At 38.4% G+C, this 23,827-nt stretch overlaps 1 protein-coding gene across 1 annotated transcript; it reads left to right on the top strand.

The window, feature by feature from the left end:
* The first annotated feature begins 410 nt into the window (after positions 1-410).
* On the top strand, positions 411-23,619 carry SLC17A5 (solute carrier family 17 member 5). Its single transcript, XM_054629158.2, has 11 exons — positions 411-759; positions 3,988-4,184; positions 5,584-5,817; positions 6,301-6,388; positions 9,007-9,093; positions 10,377-10,495; positions 11,413-11,571; positions 13,821-13,953; positions 15,647-15,794; positions 20,224-20,314; positions 21,918-23,619. The coding sequence occupies exons 1-11, from the start codon at positions 699-701 to the stop codon at positions 22,053-22,055; spliced, it is 1,455 nt and encodes a 484-aa protein (XP_054485133.1). The 5' UTR covers positions 411-698; the 3' UTR covers positions 22,056-23,619.
* The last annotated feature ends 208 nt before the right edge of the window (positions 23,620-23,827 follow it).

The following is a 23,827-nucleotide window of genomic DNA, read 5'->3' as shown; positions in this document are numbered from 1 at the left end:
GGTCCATTCCAACCCCTTCACATTCTGATTTTAAAACCTCACTCCAGCAGTTGTGCACTGCACGCACACACAGAGCAAAAGGACCATGCCCTGCAGATACTGCAATTTATTGTTAAATGGTATTTCGGTGGTTACAGAGAGACCCAGCACCTGCACCTCAAGCCTTTCCTTCTCCGCCCGTGAATGCCGCAGTGGACCCGCACCGAGAGACCGCTCGCCTTCACTGAGAAGCAGCCGCCTGCGGTGAATCTGCCTGACCAGATTTGTCCGAATATGAGGAACTTTTCCCTCAGCATTCGGGACGTTGCGCACAGCGACACCCGCCGCCCGACAATGGCCGCGTCCCCGCGGCTTCGCCAGCCGGAGGGAGGGGGGGGGGGGGGGGGGGGGGGGGTGGAGCGGCAGCCCTCACTAAAGATGGCGGCCGAGGGTGGCCTGGCAGCGGCGTGGCGCTGAAGCCGTTTCCGCCCTCCCCTGCCCGTCACATGATCGCCGGGGCTGCGGCCGCCGCTGCCCGGCCCCGGCGGGGCAGAGCCGAGCGGGCGGGGAGCGGCGGCGGGGAAAACTGAAGCCGAGCAGAGCTGGACAGAGCCGAGCTGAGCTAAGTCGAGCCGGGCCGGGCAGCGCTCCCGGCTGCAGCGGTGGCGCCGGGCGGTCTGGCCCTGAGCGCGCTGCGCGGTCCGGGTGACAGCAGCGTGATGGAGCCCGAGGAGGGAGAGGATCGCACCCCACTGCTGAAGGAGCCCCAGCCCGACACGGGTGAGACGGGCGGCAGCTGCCCCTGTGTGGCGGCATCGCGTTGCCATGGAGGCGCGGGCTGCGAGCGCCGCTGTGGGGCCCGGGGTCGGTGCCGCCGTGGCACTGCCGGGGTGACGGGGGAACAGCGGTGACGGGGGAACAGCGGGGACGGGGGGACAGCGGTGACGGGCCCGGGGGCTGCGCCGCCCGCCCGAGCCGTTAGCGGCGCTCGGTGCCGGGGACGCCGCGGTGCCCGGGGGTGCTGGATCAGGCACGGCCCCGAGTCCTGACAGCGGTCGCGGCTCTGTCGGTGGTGGGATCAGGCGGGCAGCCCTGTCAGACACCAGCCCTCGGCTCGGTGTCGTTGCAATAAAGATATTCCAGCCCAAATACCGGTCCAAGTATTAAAAGCTATCGGGGCCCGAGATCCTGTCAAAATTTCATATGACGGCAGAATTTGAGTTAAGACTAATTGCTTGTTGCAAGTATGGAGAGGAAGGAAGGTGAAAGGATGCAAGAAGGTAGGAGAGGAGGCTCGATATATTGTCAGAGCTTAACAGCAGAGCCCACATGTTTATATTTGTCTGTACTGTTTTGCTTCCCAGAATGTACAACCTATAAACAGTAGAATAAGATTTTTTGTTTCTTTAGCATGCCATGCAAAAATGCTCTAACCTACTTAGCAGATGTGCAAATGCATCAAGTGGGGCTGCTAACAAAATTACTTTATAAGTGCCAGAAGGAGAGAATTTGAGCTCAAGTCTCCCTAAAGCAATATGTTCTTAAGTTTGCACAATGCATCAGGCTCCAGTTAGAGGTGGCTCACCTCACCCACAAGGAAAACTACTGCAGATGAGCAACTTCCTTTAAACTGCCGTGCAACTTGCAGCACAGACCTTTTTTAACTGCAATTTAAGAATCTTGTTAAATTATAGCTACATTGCTTTAAAACATGCCCCTGAAATCAGAATTTGCTATAGATGTAGGACCAAAGACTGCTAGTCAAGGTAAGACCTTAAACCCAATGCTTTAAAATTTGGTTAGCTGCTTTAAACTTTAGGGGAGTGAATGTCTATGTTTCTGATTATATAGCACTCTCCTGAAACACACCTGTAATTTTCTTGAATCTTCTGTTTTGTTAACCTGATCTAATATTCTTAACATATTTCAAATGCGCATGATGGAATGACAGGGAACCAATAATTTAGTATCTATTTGCTTCAGACTTCAATTCTACATGTTTATTAGGTGTTTTTAATAAAAAGTTTACAGTTGGGGAAAAAAAATCTGACACTGGTGACCTTAAGTTCTTGCACATCTGTTTTGTGGAGCTTGCTCTCCATGCAAGTTGTATACCAGTAAGAGCCTTATAGAGGAAGAGTAATGGATGTTCCAGTTAACCTGCATCTCCAAGAAAGAGTTACATCATCAGTGTGTTATTCAGCTTTCTGTTATTATTATCTAACCCCAGCAACTACAAGAAGTGGAACAGTTAAGTAGCTTTACCTGTAATTATATTCATTTTTATAAATTATATGACTTTACATTTTCTACTTAAGGCAAATTGCTCTTTAAACAACAATAAAGAACGACAAAGCTGCTTGACTAGTTTTTATGTAGTAAGTACTTCCTGTTCTTGGTGCCTGTTGTTTTTAATGTAAGCAATAAAACCTTGGCTGCTCTCCCTCATGTCATTTAGAAATCCAGGATGGCCTTTTCAAATGCTTCTGAGGCCAAACTTGCAATTGCCACAGGTCTGGAAGGAGTTTTGCATATTTGTACAATAGCCTTGTTTATTATTTATTTATTAAATGAGCACAGCAAGTACAGCATCTCTGTGTCATTTTAACAACTTGTGCAGCCATAATGAACTTCACATAAAGTTTGTCAGGATTAGAGACTTCTGTTAATTTCATGAAAAACAATCTTGCAGGAAGGTTCTATTGGTGTTCCCCCTGAAAAGTAAAATCACATAGGCTCATTCCTTGTTTCAGGGAAGTTACTGGGAAAGGGAAGGTATCTTTGTCCACAGGGCATGTCCTTTGTTTCTTACTGCAGATCAGAAAATCCAGTCAAGTGATATTTTGCAGTAGATAAGGCTCTGGTCAGTCCTGTTGATAGATGTACTTGTTCTGTTCATCATTTGAACTCTGAGTATTGAAAGATGAGATCACTGTAGACTGATATGAACTGATGTAATAGCTGCTGATCTTCCCAGAGTTTCAGACATCCATGTTATAAATCTTCCCATTAGTAACATAGCTCCCTCACAGGAGGGGAAACTCTATGCTCAATTTGCAAATTCAGCAGATTGTTCAAGTAGTTCCTCCTCATTTTAACATTCCTGCTCAGTAGTTTCAGGCATTCCTAGTTCATAAAGAGTAGCTGCAGATATTCAAACTCTTACGGCTCAGCTCTGGTCCGGATCTCCTGGCACTGATGAATGCTCTCTGCCAAATGCTGCTGTGTACTGCTGTAGGAAATCAATAACTGTGTTACAGGGCATAGTCTGCTATCTGTGTATGAACAGCTGACAGAGTTGACTTTAATGTCATTACACAGATTTTATGCTGAATCTTAGGACTCATTTCCTTTGTTGTCTTGTGACGGCCAAGAGGGTGTACTAGGCAACTGGAAACCTGTGACTGTTTGACAGTGCCACCACAGTGTTTGCCATCCCCCTTTCTGTAGTTTTGGCAGCTGTCAGCAAATGCATATTCCCTTATAAGCAAACTTATAGAAGGAAAATTTGTCCTAGAAAACAGCCTGAAGTAGCATTGACTGTTCTTCAGTACAATTTTAGGAGTATTTGTATTTCTTGAGCCATTTTTGTGTATGTTACAGGCTTTCCACTAATTGTTTTGGGGTTTTTTAAGTGTGAAATTCTATCTTGAAAAAATATTACCGTATTTTGGAGAGGACTTCTGAAACTATGTTTCTAAGTCCATTTCCACAGACCACACACTAGGCATCCTCTGCAGTCCCCACTCTAGTGTGGGTAGCTGCCCGTTGTCTAAACGAGGATTACATTTGCTTTGCACATCAGTATGAAAGTGGGGTTTTAAAATTTTTCAACCATCCTCAGACTCTACCCCTATTGAATAAACCCCGTAAGAAAAAAAATTACCTTGTCTTCTTGCTAATTCTTTATCTTAACCAAAGATTTCTGAGAACCTTAGTAAAAACTGCTTCTGAGTTGTTCTTTTTCTGTTAGATCTGTTAAACATTTTTCATTTGCTCTCGTTTCAGTCCCTGCATGCTGCTCAGCTCGCTACAATCTCGCCCTCCTGGCCTGTTTTGGGTTCTTCCTCGTGTATGCACTGCGTGTGAACCTCAGCGTTGCTCTGGTGGATATGGTAGAACCTAACACAAGCTCAGCAAAGAATGTGACTTCCAATGTGTGCCCAGAGCATTCCTCCACCATAAATGTTCCTCGCAACACCACGGTGAGGTCTCAGACATATTGTCTTGTAATGTGGTGTGTCAAAGTGCCTTCAGAACTCTGGGATAGATAGAACCATAGAAAGAACAGGCTGGTTTTTACTAGATAGCCTTTCAGTGGTTCTTTTAAATCTATTCTGGGAAATATTAGCCTTAAATGACTAGCTAATTGAGAAGTGCTCTGCTCAGGGTCAGCTTTTTACATGCCTCTTTTCTGTGCTATTCCTTAGAAATTGGCTAATCTGACCACGTAGATGTACCATGACTCACTGTTTTGTATGCCACTCATCAATTGTTACTGTTGTATCTGCGTCAGAGCTCCCATCACTGTCCAATTTGCCTGCTCCTTGTACAGTCACAATGGCATGAAATTTCATTACAAATTATCATGTAACATTTCTCTCTTCACTTCTTTGATCTCTTTCCCATATCATGCATTTTGTCTTTAAAACCTCTGAATTCCAGTAATCCTTAAAATCACGCTTCTTAACTGAGCTGACAGATATGGAAAAAAAGATTTCTGAAAAAAACCCCAACTTTGTGAATTTGGACTTGCACAGATCTTATCTTGTGGTTTAAGTAGTCGTGAGCACTCTTGTCATCTTCCTGCTTTCATTTTGTTTGCTTTCATTTATTATTTATCACAAACAAATTATAATGGTGAACTTTATGGGAAGATTCTGTCTCATCATTTCTGTGAAATTTATGCTGCTCATTTAGATGAGGAAAAATTGATCTTTTGGAAGTGATCCCAAATTTCAGAATCACTTTATTGGGCAACAGTTCCTGTCTTCTTGCTGTCTTCCTTTATAGCTGCAGATTCCTATCTCAATCATCTTCACTTTTATTGCATTGTCCACTAAACTCATCTTCTCTCTGTTGTGCTTCTCCCATTATTTTACCTACCCTTGTGAGCCCTGTCCTTGACTGCTCTCTTTCTTTACATTAAATTTAAGCACCTGCATTTTCTTATTAGTTTTTTTTTTGGTCCATAAATTTTCTGCAGGTAGAGTGTTTTTATAGAGCATGACAGAATGTCCATTCTGTGATTCAGAAGTGGCATTTGCACTCTGGCAGACTTACATAGTCAGTACCTGTCACCTAACCCAAGCTGCTTAGGATTCAAAAAGGGATAACTGACAGAGCACTTGTATTTCATGTAGTAATGATTTTCATACTTAGATATGTCCAAACAGATTGTGAACTACCTGAACTAGCTTTTAACACAACTTTGATTGCAGTACAGGTGGGTGTAGAGGAAGGAGACCCTAGGGAGCACATCACAAAAAATTTGAAGTTTATCTATAACAGACTAAATAGTGGATCAATGTAATAAAAAATGTGCTCAGAGAAACTGCTGTCTTTAACTTACTGCATTTTGTTGGGGTTTTTTTCTCTTCTTAGGGAGAAAAGTATTCTTGGGATGCTGAGACTCAGGGATGGATCCTTGGTTCTTTTTTCTATGGCTATATCATTACTCAGATTCCAGGAGGATATCTTGCAAGCAGAATTGGAGGCAAACTGTTGCTGGGGTTTGGCATCTTTGGTACCTCTGTATTCACCTTGCTTACTCCCTTAGCTGCAAATTTGGGAGTTGGCTATCTCATAGCTGTCAGAGCCTTGGAAGGACTGGGAGAGGTAATCCTGTTTCCTCTATGTAATTTGAAAATGTATCTGAATCATTTGTTTAAATTTGTAGTGATTAAACTCTGTGGGGGTTGTTATGCTGGAATAGTATATGGATTGTTTCATTTGAGTGGCTTAGTTTTGTGGTTTTTAGAATAATTAAAGCATTTGTACTATATTTTAGCCTAAGTTTTTCAAATAAGAAATGTAAGGATACCTGAGATAAAACTATTCTCATTTTTCAGAAACCAGGGCCTCAAAACAGTGTTGTTTGTATTGTTGCTGCTTTTCCAGAACTTACAGACTCAAAAGCAGGAGAAATTAATTCTGCCTCCTTATTCTCATGCCTTGCACAATTTTTATAGGTGGCTTCTTGGTAGACAACAAACTCATAGATGCTACTACTGCTTTTTAATGAAACTGCTTTGAAACATGTAAAGTTGAAGTGAGTTCTAAAACCCCTGCATTTCAGCAGAATGAAATGATGTTTTCTAGGGTGTTACCTTCCCAGCTATGCATTCAATGTGGTCTTCTTGGGCTCCTCCACTGGAACGCAGCAAGCTCCTTAGTATTTCATATGCAGGTGAGAAATTCCCACGCTGATAATGGGATTATAAATTTTTACTGCAGAAACAGGGAGGATTGACTTAAATCAAAGGGATTTATATTGTAAATTTTAATCAGTATTTAATCCAGAAAGTATAACATAAAAGTAAATCTTGCTTTCCATTAGTTTTCTTAATTTATTCATGGTTTTTATAACCTGACAAAAGGTATTGATCTACAAATAAGTATGAACTTGGGTCTAACTTTGGTATGAAGTGGTGAAAATAATTACTGTGAAGCTGGTTAATAGAAGATACTGTAAATAAAAAAGATTGAGCATTAGGAACAAAAAAGCTGGGGCAGTCACAGGATAGACCTGTTTGGTTGGTTTTTAGAGGGTTTTTTAAGTGTTCTTGGAAGAACTTGGGGAAGAGAACATCCAAGGTTCCATGTATTGCTGCAAGATCTCCTTGTCAGAGTCGAGTACTCTCTGACCAGATTGTCCTAGATATTCTGTGTCTGGAAGGTGTTATGTTTGATATCAGATACTTGATGTTACACAGGATTTTTGATTTAGCAGAGTGATACAGAATATACTGAAAGCACAGTACAAGTTAGCACTTAGCAAATGTAAGTTGACACTTAGCAAAATATAGCAATTGCAATACACTTCAATTTGGGTTGACTGCAGGTCAAGTCTGTTCTCTCAGAAATTCCGTTGTTGTTTAACTTTTGTACTTTGTGTTCGACTGACCCATGTATTCACTCCCCTCTTGTTGGTCTGGCTAAGTCAGTGAGACAGTCTCACTTTCAATGAACTGAGTGAGGAGAAAGATTTACACCACCAGCTGATCCTCAACTGACATAACTGCTTATCTAAACCAAAGCCACCCTCTGGTGCCCTTTGTGTTGAGATAAAGTCAGCTTCTTTGCAACAACTGTGGTTGGTCACACCCAGTGTCATTCCCCAAGCGATGGACATGTTGTTCTTGCCTGCCTCCACTGAGCCTTCTTTTTAGGGGTTTATTGGTCAGTCACATTGCTCAGTGCAGTATTTGAGGGGCAGGTGAAAAATATAGGTTTCTAAATTTGCTAGTCAAAATTGATACTATTTCTTTGAGGATGACAAATTTTGTATTTGGTTACTGAAGTAATGGTTTGCTTTGCTCACTCTTATTAGTAATAATTAGGTTTTTTATCAAGAAGACAGGTCTATACAATGTAAATTTCGGCTACAGTTTCTTAAGGAGCTAAGAGTGACTCATTTTTCCCAGAGGGATGCAGCCTTAATCCTTTTTCCTCACGATTCCTCACTTTGCTCTGAACCAAATGTCTCATCACTCATTGAAGTCACCCTTCAAAGACCTACTTCAACTCATCTAATGCATCAAAAAACTTTTTCTTTCTGTTTTTTAAAAGTCTGTTTTCTGCCTTGGTATTTAATTAAATATACTTCAAAAGAAGTCTTCATGTGGGACCTAGCACACAAGCAGAGCAAACAGAGTTGGGATTACCTTCTACTGCATTTAAACTGGGAGCTTTTAAACTGTCCTTTTGTATTGTGTGAAAATACATGCTAATGTACTAGTGAGAAGAGTCTGTGGCCTTGAACAGCCCATTGTTAGCAGTCAGGGGTGGATAAGACATCTTGTGACATCTTGGCAGGCTGTTTTCCTTCCTTTCCTTCCACGTTGGCAGTCATGTGGTCTGTAGTTAATTTAATCACGATTGTGTTGATTTTCTGAGAACATGTGGTTGAGTTTATGTGTAGTTGTTATTTTGAGTTATATTTTGCATTATGTATGTGGTTGTATTCATTGTTGAAGCTTTCTGCCTCAAATAAAAATTATTTCCATGAAGATGGAGTCTAGGTAGCCAGAATATCAACATAATATTTTCTGAGTTGAGATTAGGTTTGGAGAAGTAATTTTGCAGCTAACATTAAGAGACAAGACCCGCTGTTTATCACCAGTAGACTGTCAAGTATGTAAATAATACAGGTTTCTGGTTTAGATTTTGAAAGGGAAACACCTGCCATCCTTATTCTTTGCAAAATGTATGTTGAATTATAAGCACAGGAATAGTTCTTTCTGGCTTTTGGCTTTATTCTGAACTAGAATCTGCTTATCTTTCCCTTCTCCCTTGATCCTAGACCCTGTCACATTCAGGAAACATGGAATTTGAACTTACTGGTTATATATGCCTGACTTCTGCTTCATGTTTCTAGAATTCCTGGTTTTGTGGTGCTAGAAGGAGATACAAAAAAAGCAAACAGACTATATTGTCACATTATACTCCCAAGGCCTTAATTATACTGTGCTCAGCTCTCTCTTGTTTTGACTAATTTGCATTGGTTTAGATATGTTAGAGCCATCACTTCATTGGGACAAATGTGCTAAGAATGCTTATCTTTTATTGCTCATTGCTTCTAATTTTGGCTTCTTAGGGCTTTATGGCTCTGTTTGCTCGGAGCTGCCAAGGCAGCTCATTGTGCTTGTGTTTCTTTAAAGCCATGCACAACCCTCTAGTGGTAGTGACAATTTTTATTCATGATTTATTACAGAAAAATAAAATAATTCTGAAATGGCACTTATACTTAAGGGGTCCATAGGAGATCTGATTATTTCTCCACTTTGTTTTGCTTTCTTCTGGTAGGTGCACAGCTGGGAACTGTTGTGTCTCTGCCACTATCTGGTTTAATTTGTTACTATATGAACTGGGTTTATGTGTTCTACATATTTGGTGAGTTTGTGTTGTTTGGATTTTTCTTAATTATTAAAAGTACAATCCATATTCTTTTTGAAAAGCATACAATATAAAACTTATTTTAAGTTTTAAAAGAGTGTTTGACATGTTGGGTTGCTGTTTTATTTCTTCTGGGCAATTAGAGATATTTAAGGCTAAGTAGATTCCAGTGAATGGCTAAATAAGCCTTCTTCCCGTGAGCAAAGCTGTCTCTGAGTTGGACAAAATCTGTACAAGTCAAATGCTCTTAACTCTCCCACCACTTGAAAACAACAGGCTGAAATTTCTTATCTGAAGTGTGAAATTGAGTTAATAACTTTAATCCCAGGAATAAATCTCAACTTTGAATGAACGAACGTGTGAAAAGTTACTGCTGCTTAAAACGTAAACTGGAAAATCTCTAGCAGTCACAGGGACCCTGAAGGAATGCATAGCATATTTACTGTGTCATATATTCTGGAAGAAGCTGAAACAGAAAATTTTTGTTTTACAGCATGTCTCACCTAAGCCTTTTACAGGTCTGTTTACGTGTGTGAGACATTTCATATTCTGCATGGGAAAGGCAGAATCAGAATATAAAACAAGAGTTACATTTCCCTAAAAAAAAATCTCCAACTTTTTACAAATCACAAAGATTCAAACCAAAGAACTGAACAAAATTAAATAAGTTAAAATGTAGAACTGAACAAAATGAAATAAGTTAAAATGTTACAATTACATAAAAGTGCAGTTATTTTGGACCAATTATTGAAAAGTTAACTTTTTTCAAATGAAAATTCTGGGCTTGGCTTGTAGAATTAAGCTGATATTTTATGTAATAAAAGCTTAATAAAATTTTATGTAGTAAGCTGATTTATTATATAATGATATTTTGTATATGTGCATAGAGTATTTTTTGTGATTATACTTAATGTGAACTTTTTATTTCCTGAGAGTGAGCCGTACCCTTTGTGGCTTTTCCATGTGACTGATAAAAATACAATTATGTATGAGCACACAGCTTTCTTGCTGTATGAAGAACTTCAAGTAGAGGAAAAAAAAGAGGAAAAAATAAAAAGAAAAAATTCTGCTTAGTCATCTTCATTCTTTATTGTATCTAAATGGGCATTGTTAAGCCACTTTGGGGAACTAGTGTTTGTAAGTAGATAGAAAAATAATGTTCATTAAAATTATATTAGAGTATTGAGAAAACACTTCTGACTATATCATCTGAGAGTATTACTCAATAAAATTGCTTTTTTAAAATTTCTATCTCTTCACCCATCTTTTCACAACAATAGGTGCACTTGGCGTATTGTGGTGGTTCTTCTGGATGTTGTTGGTTAGTGATACGCCAGAAACTCACAGGAGCATTTCACATGCTGAAAGAGAATATATACTGTCTTCTCTAAAAGATCAGGTACAGCACTTTAGTAGAGACCAACCTACTTCAGTCTGAACATAAACCACAAACATGGTCATTAATGTCAAGCTTTGTTTATTGTTTGTTACATGTTTTGTTATGTTTATGTAAACATGTTTATGTTTAGAATACCATTATTAACCTGAGATGGAGACAGGACTTTTCAGACAATTTTTTTTTAAATAGTGCAGTTGTAAACTGAAAAACAATCAGTAATCAAACAAAGCATTTATAATAATGCTTTTTGTTACTACAGATGTTGTTGAGGTGCTTTATTTAAAAAACTTTGTATTAAAAAAATGCTCAAATCTGTCATTTTGTACTAGATCCAGACCTGTTTAATGTCTTTAACATTTGCAATACCATATTTTACAGCATTTCTCTTTGTCAGTGTATCATCTAGACTAAGAAATAGATTACTATTCACAGAGAAAATGTTTATGAGGCAGTTCCTGAAGTCTACATAAGATTCATTCCTATGACTGGGGGGATATGTATCTACAAACAGTGAAGCTGGCTGAGACACCAAAATTATTATCTAGGATTGAGCAGGAAAGGTTCAGCTAAATCAACAGCCGAGGGGTGACTAAATATTTAATTGTTTATAATAAAAGCAGAAGGCATCAAATTTCAACAAGAGAAGGCACACTTTTTGAATTACAAAATGTAATAATTGGTTTACTTTGGAATAGTAAACATCAGAGCAGTAACATACTTTAGTAAACCTTCATTGAGAACTGAAGACAAGTAATTCATTCATTACTGATGACTTGCATCTTTCGACTGAGACTGTTTTGTGCCTTTCAGAATAGATCATGAGCATAGATTTGGTTAGCATCAAAACCATTTAGTAAATGTTCATATCAACATTCTGATTTCCTTCTTCTTCTCTTCTCTTTGTCTCCTGCTTGCAGCTTTCTACACAGAAGTCTGTTCCCTGGAGACCTATGCTGGGGTCCCTTCCACTCTGGGCTATTGTTGTGGCACACTTCTCTTACAACTGGACTTTCTATACACTTCTTACACTCTTGCCCACGTACATGAAGGAAATCCTGCGATTCGATGCACAGGAGGTGAGATGTATACAAATACAGGAATTTTCTTCTGAATTAAAGAAACTAAATCACCTGCTGTTTAGAATAGAGGAAGCTGTTTAAGAGCCTTGGAATGTACATGTATAGCTGGGATATGATAACCCCACACAATTAAACATCAAAAATGTTGCCTGCCTTATAATTTCTACTTTATGGACTTATTTGACTTATTTACCTTAGTGCTAGCTTTCATGTTAAATTTTCTGTTTGAAGATGCATGGTACCCATCTTTACCTGCCCTGCCTTAAAATAGTAACTATAAAAATAGTTTCCTTGTTATATGGCTTCTGTGACTATTTCAGATTTTACACCAAGCTTTTTGACTTCTGAAATAGTATCTACTTCTTTGCTAATTCATAAAGGAGAGTATTTCCAGTTAAAAATAAAACTAAGAAAACCATTGGACAAGTGGCATTTTTGAAACTATTTTAAGAATGGGGTTTGGGGGAGAAAGGGACCAGAGAGAAGTTTCATTCTGATAGGATCACTTTCCAGATTGTCCATTTCTTTCCTCAATGAGCAGCAGAGGTAAAATTCCTTTTCTTACTAAGGTAACTGGATGAAACAAAACCATAGTCTTAAGATCCAGATATAGTGCTTTGTAAGGAAATTTTATAAAATTAAATTATTTATCAGGGAAAAATTAGGGGGTGGGGAGGGTGGAATATTCTTATTTATAGCATTTACTTGACTGTACTGGTCTGTCTTTAATGAAACAGTTTTGGTGATGGCATAGCTTGCGTGGAGAAACTGGTATAGCTAAGATAAAAAGGTGCTCAGAAATTGCAAGAAGTTTAACATAGTCTTTTCCTGGTTTAGCAAACCAAACTAGTTTAGAGCAATCTGAAGATGAATGCCATGCAAGAAAGAGGTGATACCAACATTCTTGGGAGGAGAGATGGGGAACTTTAGCATTAGAACAGAAGATTGCATTAGGGCAAGCTGCAAAATAGCTGGAAAAAACTAACTGATGGTGCTGGTTGGGCTCCTCATTATTGTGGTAGCAAATTACTTTCGCAGATACTGATGCCTCTTCAGGTATTCCCTGAAGAGGCATCAGTATCTATGAAAGTAATTTGCTACCACAGCTCTCAGTTGCATGTGTTTTGTAAAACACCATTGCATTAAATGGTAGCAGATTCTGCTGTGAAGTGATTTCCTTTGACTTTGGGTCATGTTTTTTTCTTTTTGGAGTAGCTTAGAGTACTGACTGTTGTGAACATCAAAAAAAAAATTTGAGTAATAGCGTTGGACTAAGTGTTGCCACATATTTAGATGGAAATTGTGTTACAGTTTAAAATATTATACACTTGTTGCTGTTCAGTTTCCTTTCTAAAATATAGAAATCAGGTTAAAATAATGCTATGTCTTTGAATAGTGCTTCAAAAAAGTTTTTTAATCACTGAGACTGTCTCTATTTTTCAAAATTTTACTTACTGTTTTTGAAAACTGAGCACTGAAATCCATCAGGCAGCATGCTTAAGTACTGGTAGAATGGACTCCAGGTGGAGATGAATTTCTTGTTTCATTTCAAGTTAAAACTTCTAGGAATCTTTCACTTCTTGGCAAATATACATTTCATACTAGTGTATAAAGGTCATACTATTTCTACTTCTGAATCACAGATAAGGTCAAATTATAGCTTTGTTATCAGTAACCATCCAAAATTTTTTGGAAAGGCTGTAAATGTGGGCAGTTTACTAGTACCTTTTGTTTCCCTTCATCAGAAAATCATGTAGAATCAGGCAGAGGTCTAAGCAGCACATGTTTAAAGTAATGGGAGCTAACTGGTGACTTCAGTGGGAGTGATGTCAGATCCTGAATAACTCAGCTTTGAGATTGTGGGATGTCCAGCCTACATGTGATGAAAAGTTCTAGTCCTAGATTTTGTTTCTGTTTACAGGCAGCACCAGATGTTTCAGCAGATGGATTAGGAATAATATAACAGTAGTACAAAACCCAGAGATTCTGTGTAGTTTTCAAAATTCTGAATAATATTTACAGCTTCCACTTACTTTTAGTAACTTGCTTGATGTTGGTACCCTGGAAACTTCCACAATCAGGTTAATGTCCACAAGATACCTTCAGTTATAGTTTTCTTCTTCCTGAAGCTAGTTGCTGATCTAAACCTTTGAGTTTTTGGTCTGACTGCATTGGTAGTTATGGATTAAGTTAGGATTGGTTTGTCATTTTAGTGTTTTAACTGTCTTCGTTCACCTCCTTAACAGAATGGATTTTTGTCTGCCCTGCCTTATTTTGGATGCTGGTTATGTATAATTCTGTCTGGTCAAATTGCTGATTATTTACGGGAAAAACAGAACTTCTCCACTGTTTGTGTTCGCAAATGTTTTACCCTAATAGGTAGGTGCAAGTATTATCTCTTGGAACATATAATCTTAGAAAATATAATAATATCAATTTGGGAAAATTTAAGGGCTTGGGGGAGTAGTCTGACATTCTGCTGTGAGATGAGTCAGCATTGTGCATGGCTTGAGAGGAACAACTTTATTTGTACTCCTAATGTCTCAGGAGTAAATCCTGTATTTTTCCATGAGAAGTAGGCCTACTGGATAAGAGAACAATAAGAGATTGTCAAAAGCTTTTTTTAGGTCAAGGTAATTGGACTACAAGCAAACCAATCAAATAAATGGTCATGTAAAGTCACCATAAAAGGGTGAATGAAACACTGTTATCAGAAAAGGTTTATCAAACTGACACGATTATTCTGCATGAGCCTATTCTGTTGTTCAGTGTTTTGTTTATTTAAGACTAAAGTAACTGAATTGGAATACACTTGCAAAATTTACAGCTGCTACCACAGTAGAAAGACCAAACAATCCAAAATGGTCTTGACTAACCGGGAGGAGAGATTATCTGAAATCACCAACAGATCAGCTAGATCAGGCTTTTAATGAACACAAGTAGAAGGCTGTATTTAAGAAAGAGAAGTTGATTGCTGAAAAAAGAGGGGACAGGAGAAAGAAATTGAAGAAAAAAAAAGATTAGGCACAGGATCCACAAAAATTGCAGCCCAGTTATTATATGGTGATCCTTGCTGCCTGCTCAATTCAGCTGATTCAATTGCTTTCTTTAAAGCAGCTGTTGCAATAAATTCTCAGGCATTTTGTTTGTCTTTAAGCTTATGCTATTTTGGTGATTCAGTTTATTGCAGGGCTGCACACCTCACACCGATGTATGCATAACTCATGAGAAAAAATGTTGTTGTCTTAGGAAAAGCAAGACTTAGGTTGGCTTCATCAACAAAAGTGTGTACTTGGAGCTGTTCACAGAAGTCATGCTGGGGTCATGGAAATGAGCTCTGGTACTGAGAAACAGCTACCAAGATAGGAAGCAGTGTGCATGAGCTCATGATGGCTGATAAACTGTTTCCAGTGCTTCATGCAGCATCTCTACAGCTATCTTGGAGTCACCCAGGGTTCACAGTGTCAGTGCAGCTTCAATTTATTTATAGCAATAAATAAAATTAACTTGTGAGGTAATTTTCAGAACCTGTTGATTTTTGTTAATTTTTTAATCTAGTTTGTTCCTTGCCACTAGAGTGGGATATTTCTGATCGAGTTGCTGTTTCCTGAGACAAGTTTTGCAACCCGTCTGCTCTTCCTTTTAACAAGGACATGTAGCAATAGCACAAGGGGGAATGGCTTCAAACCAAAAGAGAGTAGATTTGAATTAGATAATAGGAAGAAATTCTTTACTGAGAGGGTGGTGAGGCACTGGAACAGGTTGGAACAGCCAGAGAAGTTGTGGCTGCCCCATCCCTAGAAGTGCTTAAGGCCAGGTTGGACGGGGCTTTGACCAACCTGATCTAGTGCAAGGTGGCCCTGCAGTGGCAGGGGTTGGAGCCGGCTGATCTTTAGGTCCCTTCCAGCCCGGCCCGGCTGTGGTCCCGCCGCGCTAGCTGGGAGGCTGCGGCCGTCCCGCTGCAAGGCGCGCCCTGCGGTGCCGGCTCCGAGCGCCAGGGGGCGGCGCAGGTTGGATGGAAAGCACTCGGAGCCTCCAAGCGTCCATTGATTCTGAGGCTTCTGTCTTAAAGGAATGATTGGACCGGCGCTGTTCTTAGTAGCAGCCGGATTCATAGGCTGCAACTATGCCCTGGCTGTTGCATTCGTGACCATATCAACAACACTAGGAGGATTTTGTACGTCAGGCTACAGCATCAACCATCTGGACATAGCACCTTCGTAAGTATTGCTGAAACTGTTGTTAGTGCATGTGAAATGTTTATGACCCCCTTTTTTTCTTTTTGTGTTGCTGGGGTGCCTTGGAAATGTAGCTATGGAGCATGTGATGTACAGGCCTGGAGTGTCAACACTGACAGTTACTTGGGTTTACAATATTAAACACTGTACTTCTAAAAAGTGCTAGTTTGGCAGAGGATTTTGAACTAGGACAGTGCTTTTTGAACTGTACAAGACAGTTAAGTGTTTCACTGTTTTCAACTTTTCCATCATAGCTATCAACCTCTGGTATGAACATTACCATATTTAAGCACTGTGCATTTGCAAAACATTCTGTACTCTGGAATCTAAATCTTGTTACAAGTAGTTGACCTGAATTGTCAGTAGGTAACAAATCAGGTATGCACAATTGCTCTTAAAAGCATAATTTTCAAGAATGGAAAGTAGAGACTTCAGTAATTTCTCCAATGTGTTACAAATTCATAATTAGGCAGATCTGTCAGTTTCCCTAGGAGTGTGTATGTATGTATATTCTTTTAAAAGTGCGCTGGTAGAAGTCAAGTATTTTGCTTTGTCTTTCATTTACCAATTTGTGGTAGCATTTAGATGTGAACAGGTTCAAATGACTTTATGTCAAAAGAAAAGTGTGTTTCAGTATTAATGTGTAAAATGAAAACACTTTTAAGTGTAAGTGTAGAGGAAAAAATATTTCATAGAAGTAGCATCTATAAAAAAATTCTGATCATCTAGACAACTTACAGGAGAGCTTGCATCCCAGTTGAAGATGATATTCAGGCTTTGGCAATTGAAATGATGGTGGTCATATCCACAATCATGGACAATTTTTGACTTAACAAATGGGTATGAAATAATGGGAATCCAGTTAATCTTGGCAGGTGAGGTTAGGTAATAAGCAAGAGGGGAGGCATCAGTGGCCAGCTATAAACTGCTTGTAATGCTGAATTGAATATGAAAGTAAGAAAAATAGCTTCTGTGGTGCACTTTGTTTTAAATCACGTTTTAAATAACTATAAACTTAGAAAATTTACTTGAAGCAGTTCTTCTGGGGTGTTATGGGACCATTACACGTCTGTTTCAAGCTTAGTTTTGCAGAACTACAAGAGTTAGTTTCCAAAATATGTATTAAACAGTGCTTGTTATGGGAGTACAATTTAACCTGTCCATGGAATACAACAGAGCTGTGACAGGAAAAAGGAAATCATGCAACTGCAGTGTGATTTACACATACAAGGAACTTCTGTATGTAGGCAATAGCTGAGGTTTCCCAAACTAGGATGTTGTATGTGTCTTCTAATTTTATATACTTCATTTTGCATTTCAAATAATGTGTATTTCAAGAATCAATTTGTTTATAACAGTATTCAGAGTATTTTAGGTGTTGGAAAAAAGTCACAAGAAGAAAATGATGTTACACCATGCTGATGCCTGTCAGCAGGCATAGTTAGTTACCTCACATGAACTGCTGCTGATCCAAATCCCACTCTATTCTTCCTGCCCTCGATAAAGTCCTGCTTTTTCCCTTTGCATTTGCACTGGACAAGGTCCTCTAGCTCTTCTTCCCTCTCAGACAGGCAGAAAGGAGCACACTGATTGCATGAGGGTAAATGTCTTGCTGATGGTTCAGAGACTTTGGTCCAGCATTGCCTCTAGAGGCAAGTGGCTGCATATGTGGGAAGACTTTCCTTGGTGGTGGTGTGGTCAGGGTGAGTGCTGTTTGATTGAAATCAGTGATTTTCTATTCAGCACATGCATGCTTTACTTCAGGGTAAATCTGTTCAAATGGGGACAGAGAAGGAAAAAAGCATGTCCTTGTAACAAAGGTCATATTAAAAAATTTCTTCAGATACAGAAATGCAAAAAACATCTGAGATGAGAAGAAAAAGAAGACTGTCTTTCCTCTTCCCTCACACTTAATTTTTTGCAACTTGTCTTGAACTTTGTTGGATAAAATTATCAAGGCAGATATGCACAATTTCAAAAAAATGCTTGACATAATTGTAGAAATCTAAAAACAGGGTCTGCATAAAATTGTGAAGGAAACCTTGGTAAAGAGTTTACTCAGAGCTCAATATTTATTTTTCATAATTTACTGGAAGACATTAGAAAAACCAGAAATTATTCAAAGCAGTTTCAAAATGCACAAATGCCCATTTAGACTGGTTAAAAGTATGCTGCCAAGAATAGCAAATTATCCCTTTTTGCTACTAAAACTTCCATTATATCAAAAAAATAATTATTATATTCACAGGAAAAAAAGTGAATGAAAATACTGATCCTTAATTAACAACAATATTTGCTATGTGGTTTTGGTTGCTAAGGTATATTTATTAGGCTCTTGGGGACAGGAGGGACACAAGATTGTTCTTTTGGGGAATATATATTCTATTTTAGCTTTAAATCTACATTAGTACCTTTCTATTTTTAAAAATTTTAATATTGGTGTTACCATGGTCCTATGTAATATTCATGTGGCTCTGTTGTACACTAAATACTTCACATAGCTGTTTTGTTTTTTTTACTCTGGATTTTACTACTTGACTGCTCTGCAAGTTAATTTGTATTTGGTTATCCTCACTATACCACAAGAACCTGACCAACAGCCTACTATTGGTTCTGGTCTACAGACATGTCACTTTTTGCTTTCCCTTTTCATATGGGAGTTTCCACTGTGCTAAGGGAGTGCCATCCCAGTTATCTGCATCAAACAGCAAGCACTATCAAGAATGCAACCTATGTCAGAAACACTGGGCATAAACAGAGGCATTTAGCCAGCTATTGGTTGGCAAAGATCTTTGTTGACCAGAGAAACTATTGAACTATGTTTAGTTTTAAAAGTGTCTGTTAGCAGTATTGTAGTGCTTAAACATGTTGAAGACATTTAAAGTACATTTGGTTCTACTTAAAGGCTTTAAACAGGGTTTTGCTTTATATGCTTATTTTCCTCAGGGAAACTTTTACACTTTGACATTCAGCTTCATAAAGGCTTATTAATTCTAAACCACTTTCCAAGATAGGAAGACTGCATGCTAGGTTTATAAGAAATAAAGAAGTTTTAACTAAAGCATTGCCATGCTTTAAAACTGATAAGTAGTGCAGAGTTTCAAGAAAAAAAATCAACTAGTAGGCTAGATGATTGTTTCCCTTTCTCAGGAAAAAAGCACATGTTTTTCTAATATCACTGGAATGAATATTGCAATCTTTTGTAACAATGCTGCATGGTTGAATTCTCCTGTTTTGGTAAAGAAAATTCCAAAGCTATGAATTTCTCTTTAGAGATGAAATATGTTTCTGTTATGTTAATATTGGTGAAGACATCATTTTACTCTGAACAGCCTAAAATGATCCCTGGGATATGATTCCTTTCTCTCACAGTAAACTGCAACTATTAGTATTTTGTATGATTCTTTACCCAACAAATTCACCTTGAAAATCCAAAACATAGGGATCTGTGCCCTGGTGGTTAGAAGGTCAAACTTCTGTAGAACATCTGGCTCTTATTTCTCTTCAGTCTCTCTCACAAGTCTGCACTTGTGGTACAGTGTTAAACTTTCAGTATTGCAACATGCCTGCGAGAGAGATCTTGAATTGCTTGGAGGTGAGGTGCTGAGACAGATATTAAGCAAGTTACCAGCTTTTCCCAGCAAGTTTTTGTGGCTGCTGGTGCATACACATACATTTGTGTGTGAGAGAGCAGCACATTCATGAACAGGAGCCCTCAGAATGGAGCTGCAGGAAGGGCAACCAGCAGAACTGGTTTAGTCAGACCCATTTCCCATTGGCCTTGACCCACAGAAAGCTGAAGGGAAGGACTGCCACAGCACTCTGAACTCCTATCTTTGGAATATACACTTTGTAATGTAAGTGGGGATATCCAGGCACACTGCTGATACTGCCTTCTTGGCAAACAAATTTTTAGCAATGAAACCTGAACCAACTCTTACTGTTGGCAAACAGCACTTTGTCATACTTCTTGTCTTTCTGCTTCAAGACATGCAATATGTCTTTAACTTCTCCAGTGGATCCATTCCAGACAGTTTGGTTGTGGCTTAGCAAAGGGGATGTGAGTTTGGATTATGGATCTTGAGCAAAGCCATAGGCAATTTAAGTTAAATTCCATACCTAGCCTCTGAAAAATAAAGACATGCATAATCATTGAAGTAGAAAAGGATCTTTAAGAGCATCACACCCAACCATTAACCTAACACTGCCAATTCCACCACTAAACTATGTCCCTTAAAATGTATGTGCCAAGCTGTCAGTTGTTATTAGAAGAAAAGAAAGTTATTCACAGTGGAATATTTGTGTTTTAATTTCTCTTGTGTGATCAAGATGAGGCCTATGTGATCAAGTTCGACAAAATTGTTTCCATGATTGACAAGTTAATAAGCAGTGTTAACAACTTCTCTTGCAGGTATGCTGGAATTCTCCTTGGGATCACAAATTCTTTTGCTACTATCCCAGGAATGGTGGGGCCAGTTATTGCCAAAAGCCTCACTCATAATGTGAGTCTGTTTATTATTTTTTTCAGTTGTTATATTTTTATCTCAGTTGAATAGAAATTCCCTCTTCTCAAGTCTGCAGTCCTTAAATGAAACATGGGTTACACCTGTAAGGCACATTGTTCCATTGTTGTGAATTACTTAATTCCTAGCTCTTATTTTCCTGAATCTGATCAGGAAAATAAGGGTAAAATCAAAGACCTTTGTAAGACTTGAAAATTTTACTGACTCACTCCTTATATTCTCTAGGAATTAAATGAATATATTTTTATCACAGTAGAACTCTGATAAAATGCCAACTAGATGAGACATTTGTGGTATTGCTTTATTAAACTAAAACAAGTTCTTCCTTGTTGTTTTTTTAATTAGGCTCTCACGTGAGGTGTTGAGTTCTAATGTCAGCACTTGTCAGATAAGTGAGAAACTAGATTCTAGTGTTAGATTTGACTAACAAGGTGGTGTGGTGATTTAGATAGAAGAAGAGAAGCACTGGGGCTTTTGAGGAGTTTTTGATTACTAATTTTTCAATGAAAACTTGAAGATGAACAATCAGTGAACATTCTGTTCAAGAAAGGGAGATGGGCTTAGTGATACACTTGAAGAGATAAGTGATACACTTGGGAGATAAGCTTAGTGATACACTTGAAGTTTTTAGAGTTGGAGGTCATTCTAAAGATTTTCTTAAAAATCACAGATCACAGGATATTGTGAATTGGAAGGGACCCACAAGGATCTTTGAGTCCAGCTCTTAAGTGAATGGCCCATATGAGGATCAAACTATTGACCTTGGTGTTATTATCACCATGCGCTAACCAAAAACAATCAGAAAATATTCATTAATACATTCCAATAAAATCAGTTCTTCCAGATACCTTAACAAGTGGGTTGTTTTAGGGTATTTTTGTTCAGTTTAGTTCTTTCCCCTCTGTACTAATGCACTCTTCAGGTATTCTGCTTTTGTAGTAAGATCATTTACAGGTTTGTTACAGCATCATCTGGAACTTAAAACAAACCCAAACCTTTAAGGCGTCTATAGATGTTTTTTCTTTATTTGAAAAGAAAAAAAAAAAAACCCAAAAGGCAAATAAACCACAGTTCTTTACTGCAGATTTTTTAAGGCCTTTCTTAAATACCAGAGTTTAGAGGGTTACTCTTGAAATCTTAGTAAGGGTAGCTACCTCGTTTGGACCAAAAGGCATATGAATCTGGACTGTTCATATAGTGGTTATTAGGAATACTGCACAGTGCAGGGCACTTCAGCTCTTTGATACCTGATCTGAAAGTCACAGTAGTGTTTCCCTTACAGTAACATTGTCTGCCTTTGTATCAATGGTTCTGCTTCTCGGGTGATAAACTGATCCAGGTAGGGTAATGTAGTTCTGATAAGACTGTCTGTGTAAGCTATATTATAAAACTGAAGTTGACTTTACTAATGATTTCATCCTTTATGTTTATAATGCTTTTATGTTGCTGTGAAATCATGCTGAATGGCATTTACATTTAAATAGTCAAGGCATGTAGCATTGATTTTAAAATTACTTTTTCTTGAGTGTGAAGCTGCAAATTGACTGCATCTTTTTTTTTTTTTCTTTCCCCCGTTTGACAGAATACTGTGGAAGAATGGCAGATGGTTTTCTATATCGCTGCTTCTATTAATCTATTTGGAGCAATTTTCTTTGCATTATTTGCAAGTGGAGAAGTTCAGGACTGGGCAGTCAGTGGATATCACTTGCATAGAAACTGAAGGAGATGTTGAAATAGCAAAGCTGTGCTGAGTCCCATTGTGCTTAGAACTGTGTGACCAGAAAAGTGCCTTCCCTGCTGATGCCTAGGAGTCTTCAGAGCTATTCAGTTAAATTACTTTATCTCTGTATCTTTTGTACTGAAAATAATCTGGCAGAGTATATCTGCTATTTCCTAACAAGAAACTACTTGGATTAACTATAGAAATTTCATGCTAGGACTTGATATCAAATATATGATCAGAGACATTTTAAATCCATGTGCTAGGCTCTAATACTTTACAGTTTTTAATTAATATTTTCTGAATTAGCGTGTAGGCAGATGTTTGCTGATACTAAAATGAGAGGAAAAAGTAAAGTGATTTTGTAGCACTGTAAGGAGGAATGACATGCAAAGAATTGTACCCAAAAATGTGGTTTGATTTCTATTATGAAACTGATAGTTTTTTGCTGTTTAAAAAATTGTAGAAGAGCTCTAGTTTCATACAGTCTTTTATAGTACTTTTATTTTGTCATTGTTTTAACAATGGCTAACTTCTATTTTATGCACAAGTTTTGATTATATAAACATTCCCTGTTTCATGAATACAGTTTCACAACTAATACACAGCAACAAAGATCTAAATGTAGCATTGGAACTGAGAATAAACCACATGTCCTCTGTGGTGCAGGTTTTTCAAACGGACCTTATTTTTATTTCTCTCTGCAAAAAAGAAGCAATGCAGCTCAGTGGTTTAAATCTAGGCAGTGTACAAGAGTGAACTAGAAATAGAATATCTGCATGATTACCTTAAAATAACTTTCAGTTTGGCAATTAATTTTTTGTCCCTTTAAATCAATGCAGTGGAATTCTTTCCTCTTGCATGTAGATATGTTTGTCAGCGTGTCAGTGTAAATGAAATAAAATAAGGCCAGTGTAGCAAATAATGAAGAAAATCAGTTCTCTAACAGCCTTGTTTGTTAGCCAGATAAAACTAGAGTATAAAAGAACTAGTGCAACAACCTGGTGCTGTTACTCTTCTATCAATATAGAATTTGACACTCAAGAACATTCTTTGCACAACACACACTTAAATGCCACAGAGTAGGATTAAAAGTTATAAAAACAGTGGCCTTGTTAAGACAAGGCCAACAAGGCCATTGTTAACAAATGGCTGAATAATGATAGAGCCACAAAGCAAAGGAAAATTCCTGTGCCAAAGATTCCTGGATTGGAGCAATTAGATAAAAAGGAAAAATCACTGGGCTCTGGGTTTTTCGTTTACCACCAATCCAAAAGAAAAGCCCAGTACTAAAGCTGCTCCAGTGGAGCCTACCTTCCTTCATTTCTAGGAAATGGCATCTGCCTCTCCTTTTTAGCTTTAAGAGCCATTTTGTTTTGGCCTTCCTTGAAGTGTCATGTTCTCTGATGGTGGATTTAAACTGTGTTTAAATCTCTGTTTGTGTCTGCAGCATTTCCACAATAAACAATGTTTTGTTCAGATTAAATTAGTACTTATTCAGTGGGAGTATGTTAAAACTATATTGTGTCTTCAGTGTTTCTACAATAAATGGATTGAATATTTACATGTGCATCTGTTGTTGAAAATTACTATCTCTGTGAAGTTAGAACAGCATTTTGAAAGTATGCTGAACAACAAGGTCGGTGACTGGATTAAGGAATAGTTAATGTTTTCTTGGAAAATTACCTTCCTCAGAAGATTTTTGTCTGGCTTTACAGGTAAGCATTATCTTCCGCCTGACACTGTATTAAAAGTAAGCATTGCACTTTATG

Source organism: Agelaius phoeniceus, chromosome 3, assembly GCF_051311805.1.
Source record: "Agelaius phoeniceus isolate bAgePho1 chromosome 3, bAgePho1.hap1, whole genome shotgun sequence".
Lineage (NCBI taxonomy): Eukaryota > Metazoa > Chordata > Aves > Passeriformes > Icteridae > Agelaius > Agelaius phoeniceus.
The sequence above is the reverse complement of the archived record's forward strand: the minus strand, read 5'-3'. Positions and strand labels throughout refer to the sequence as shown.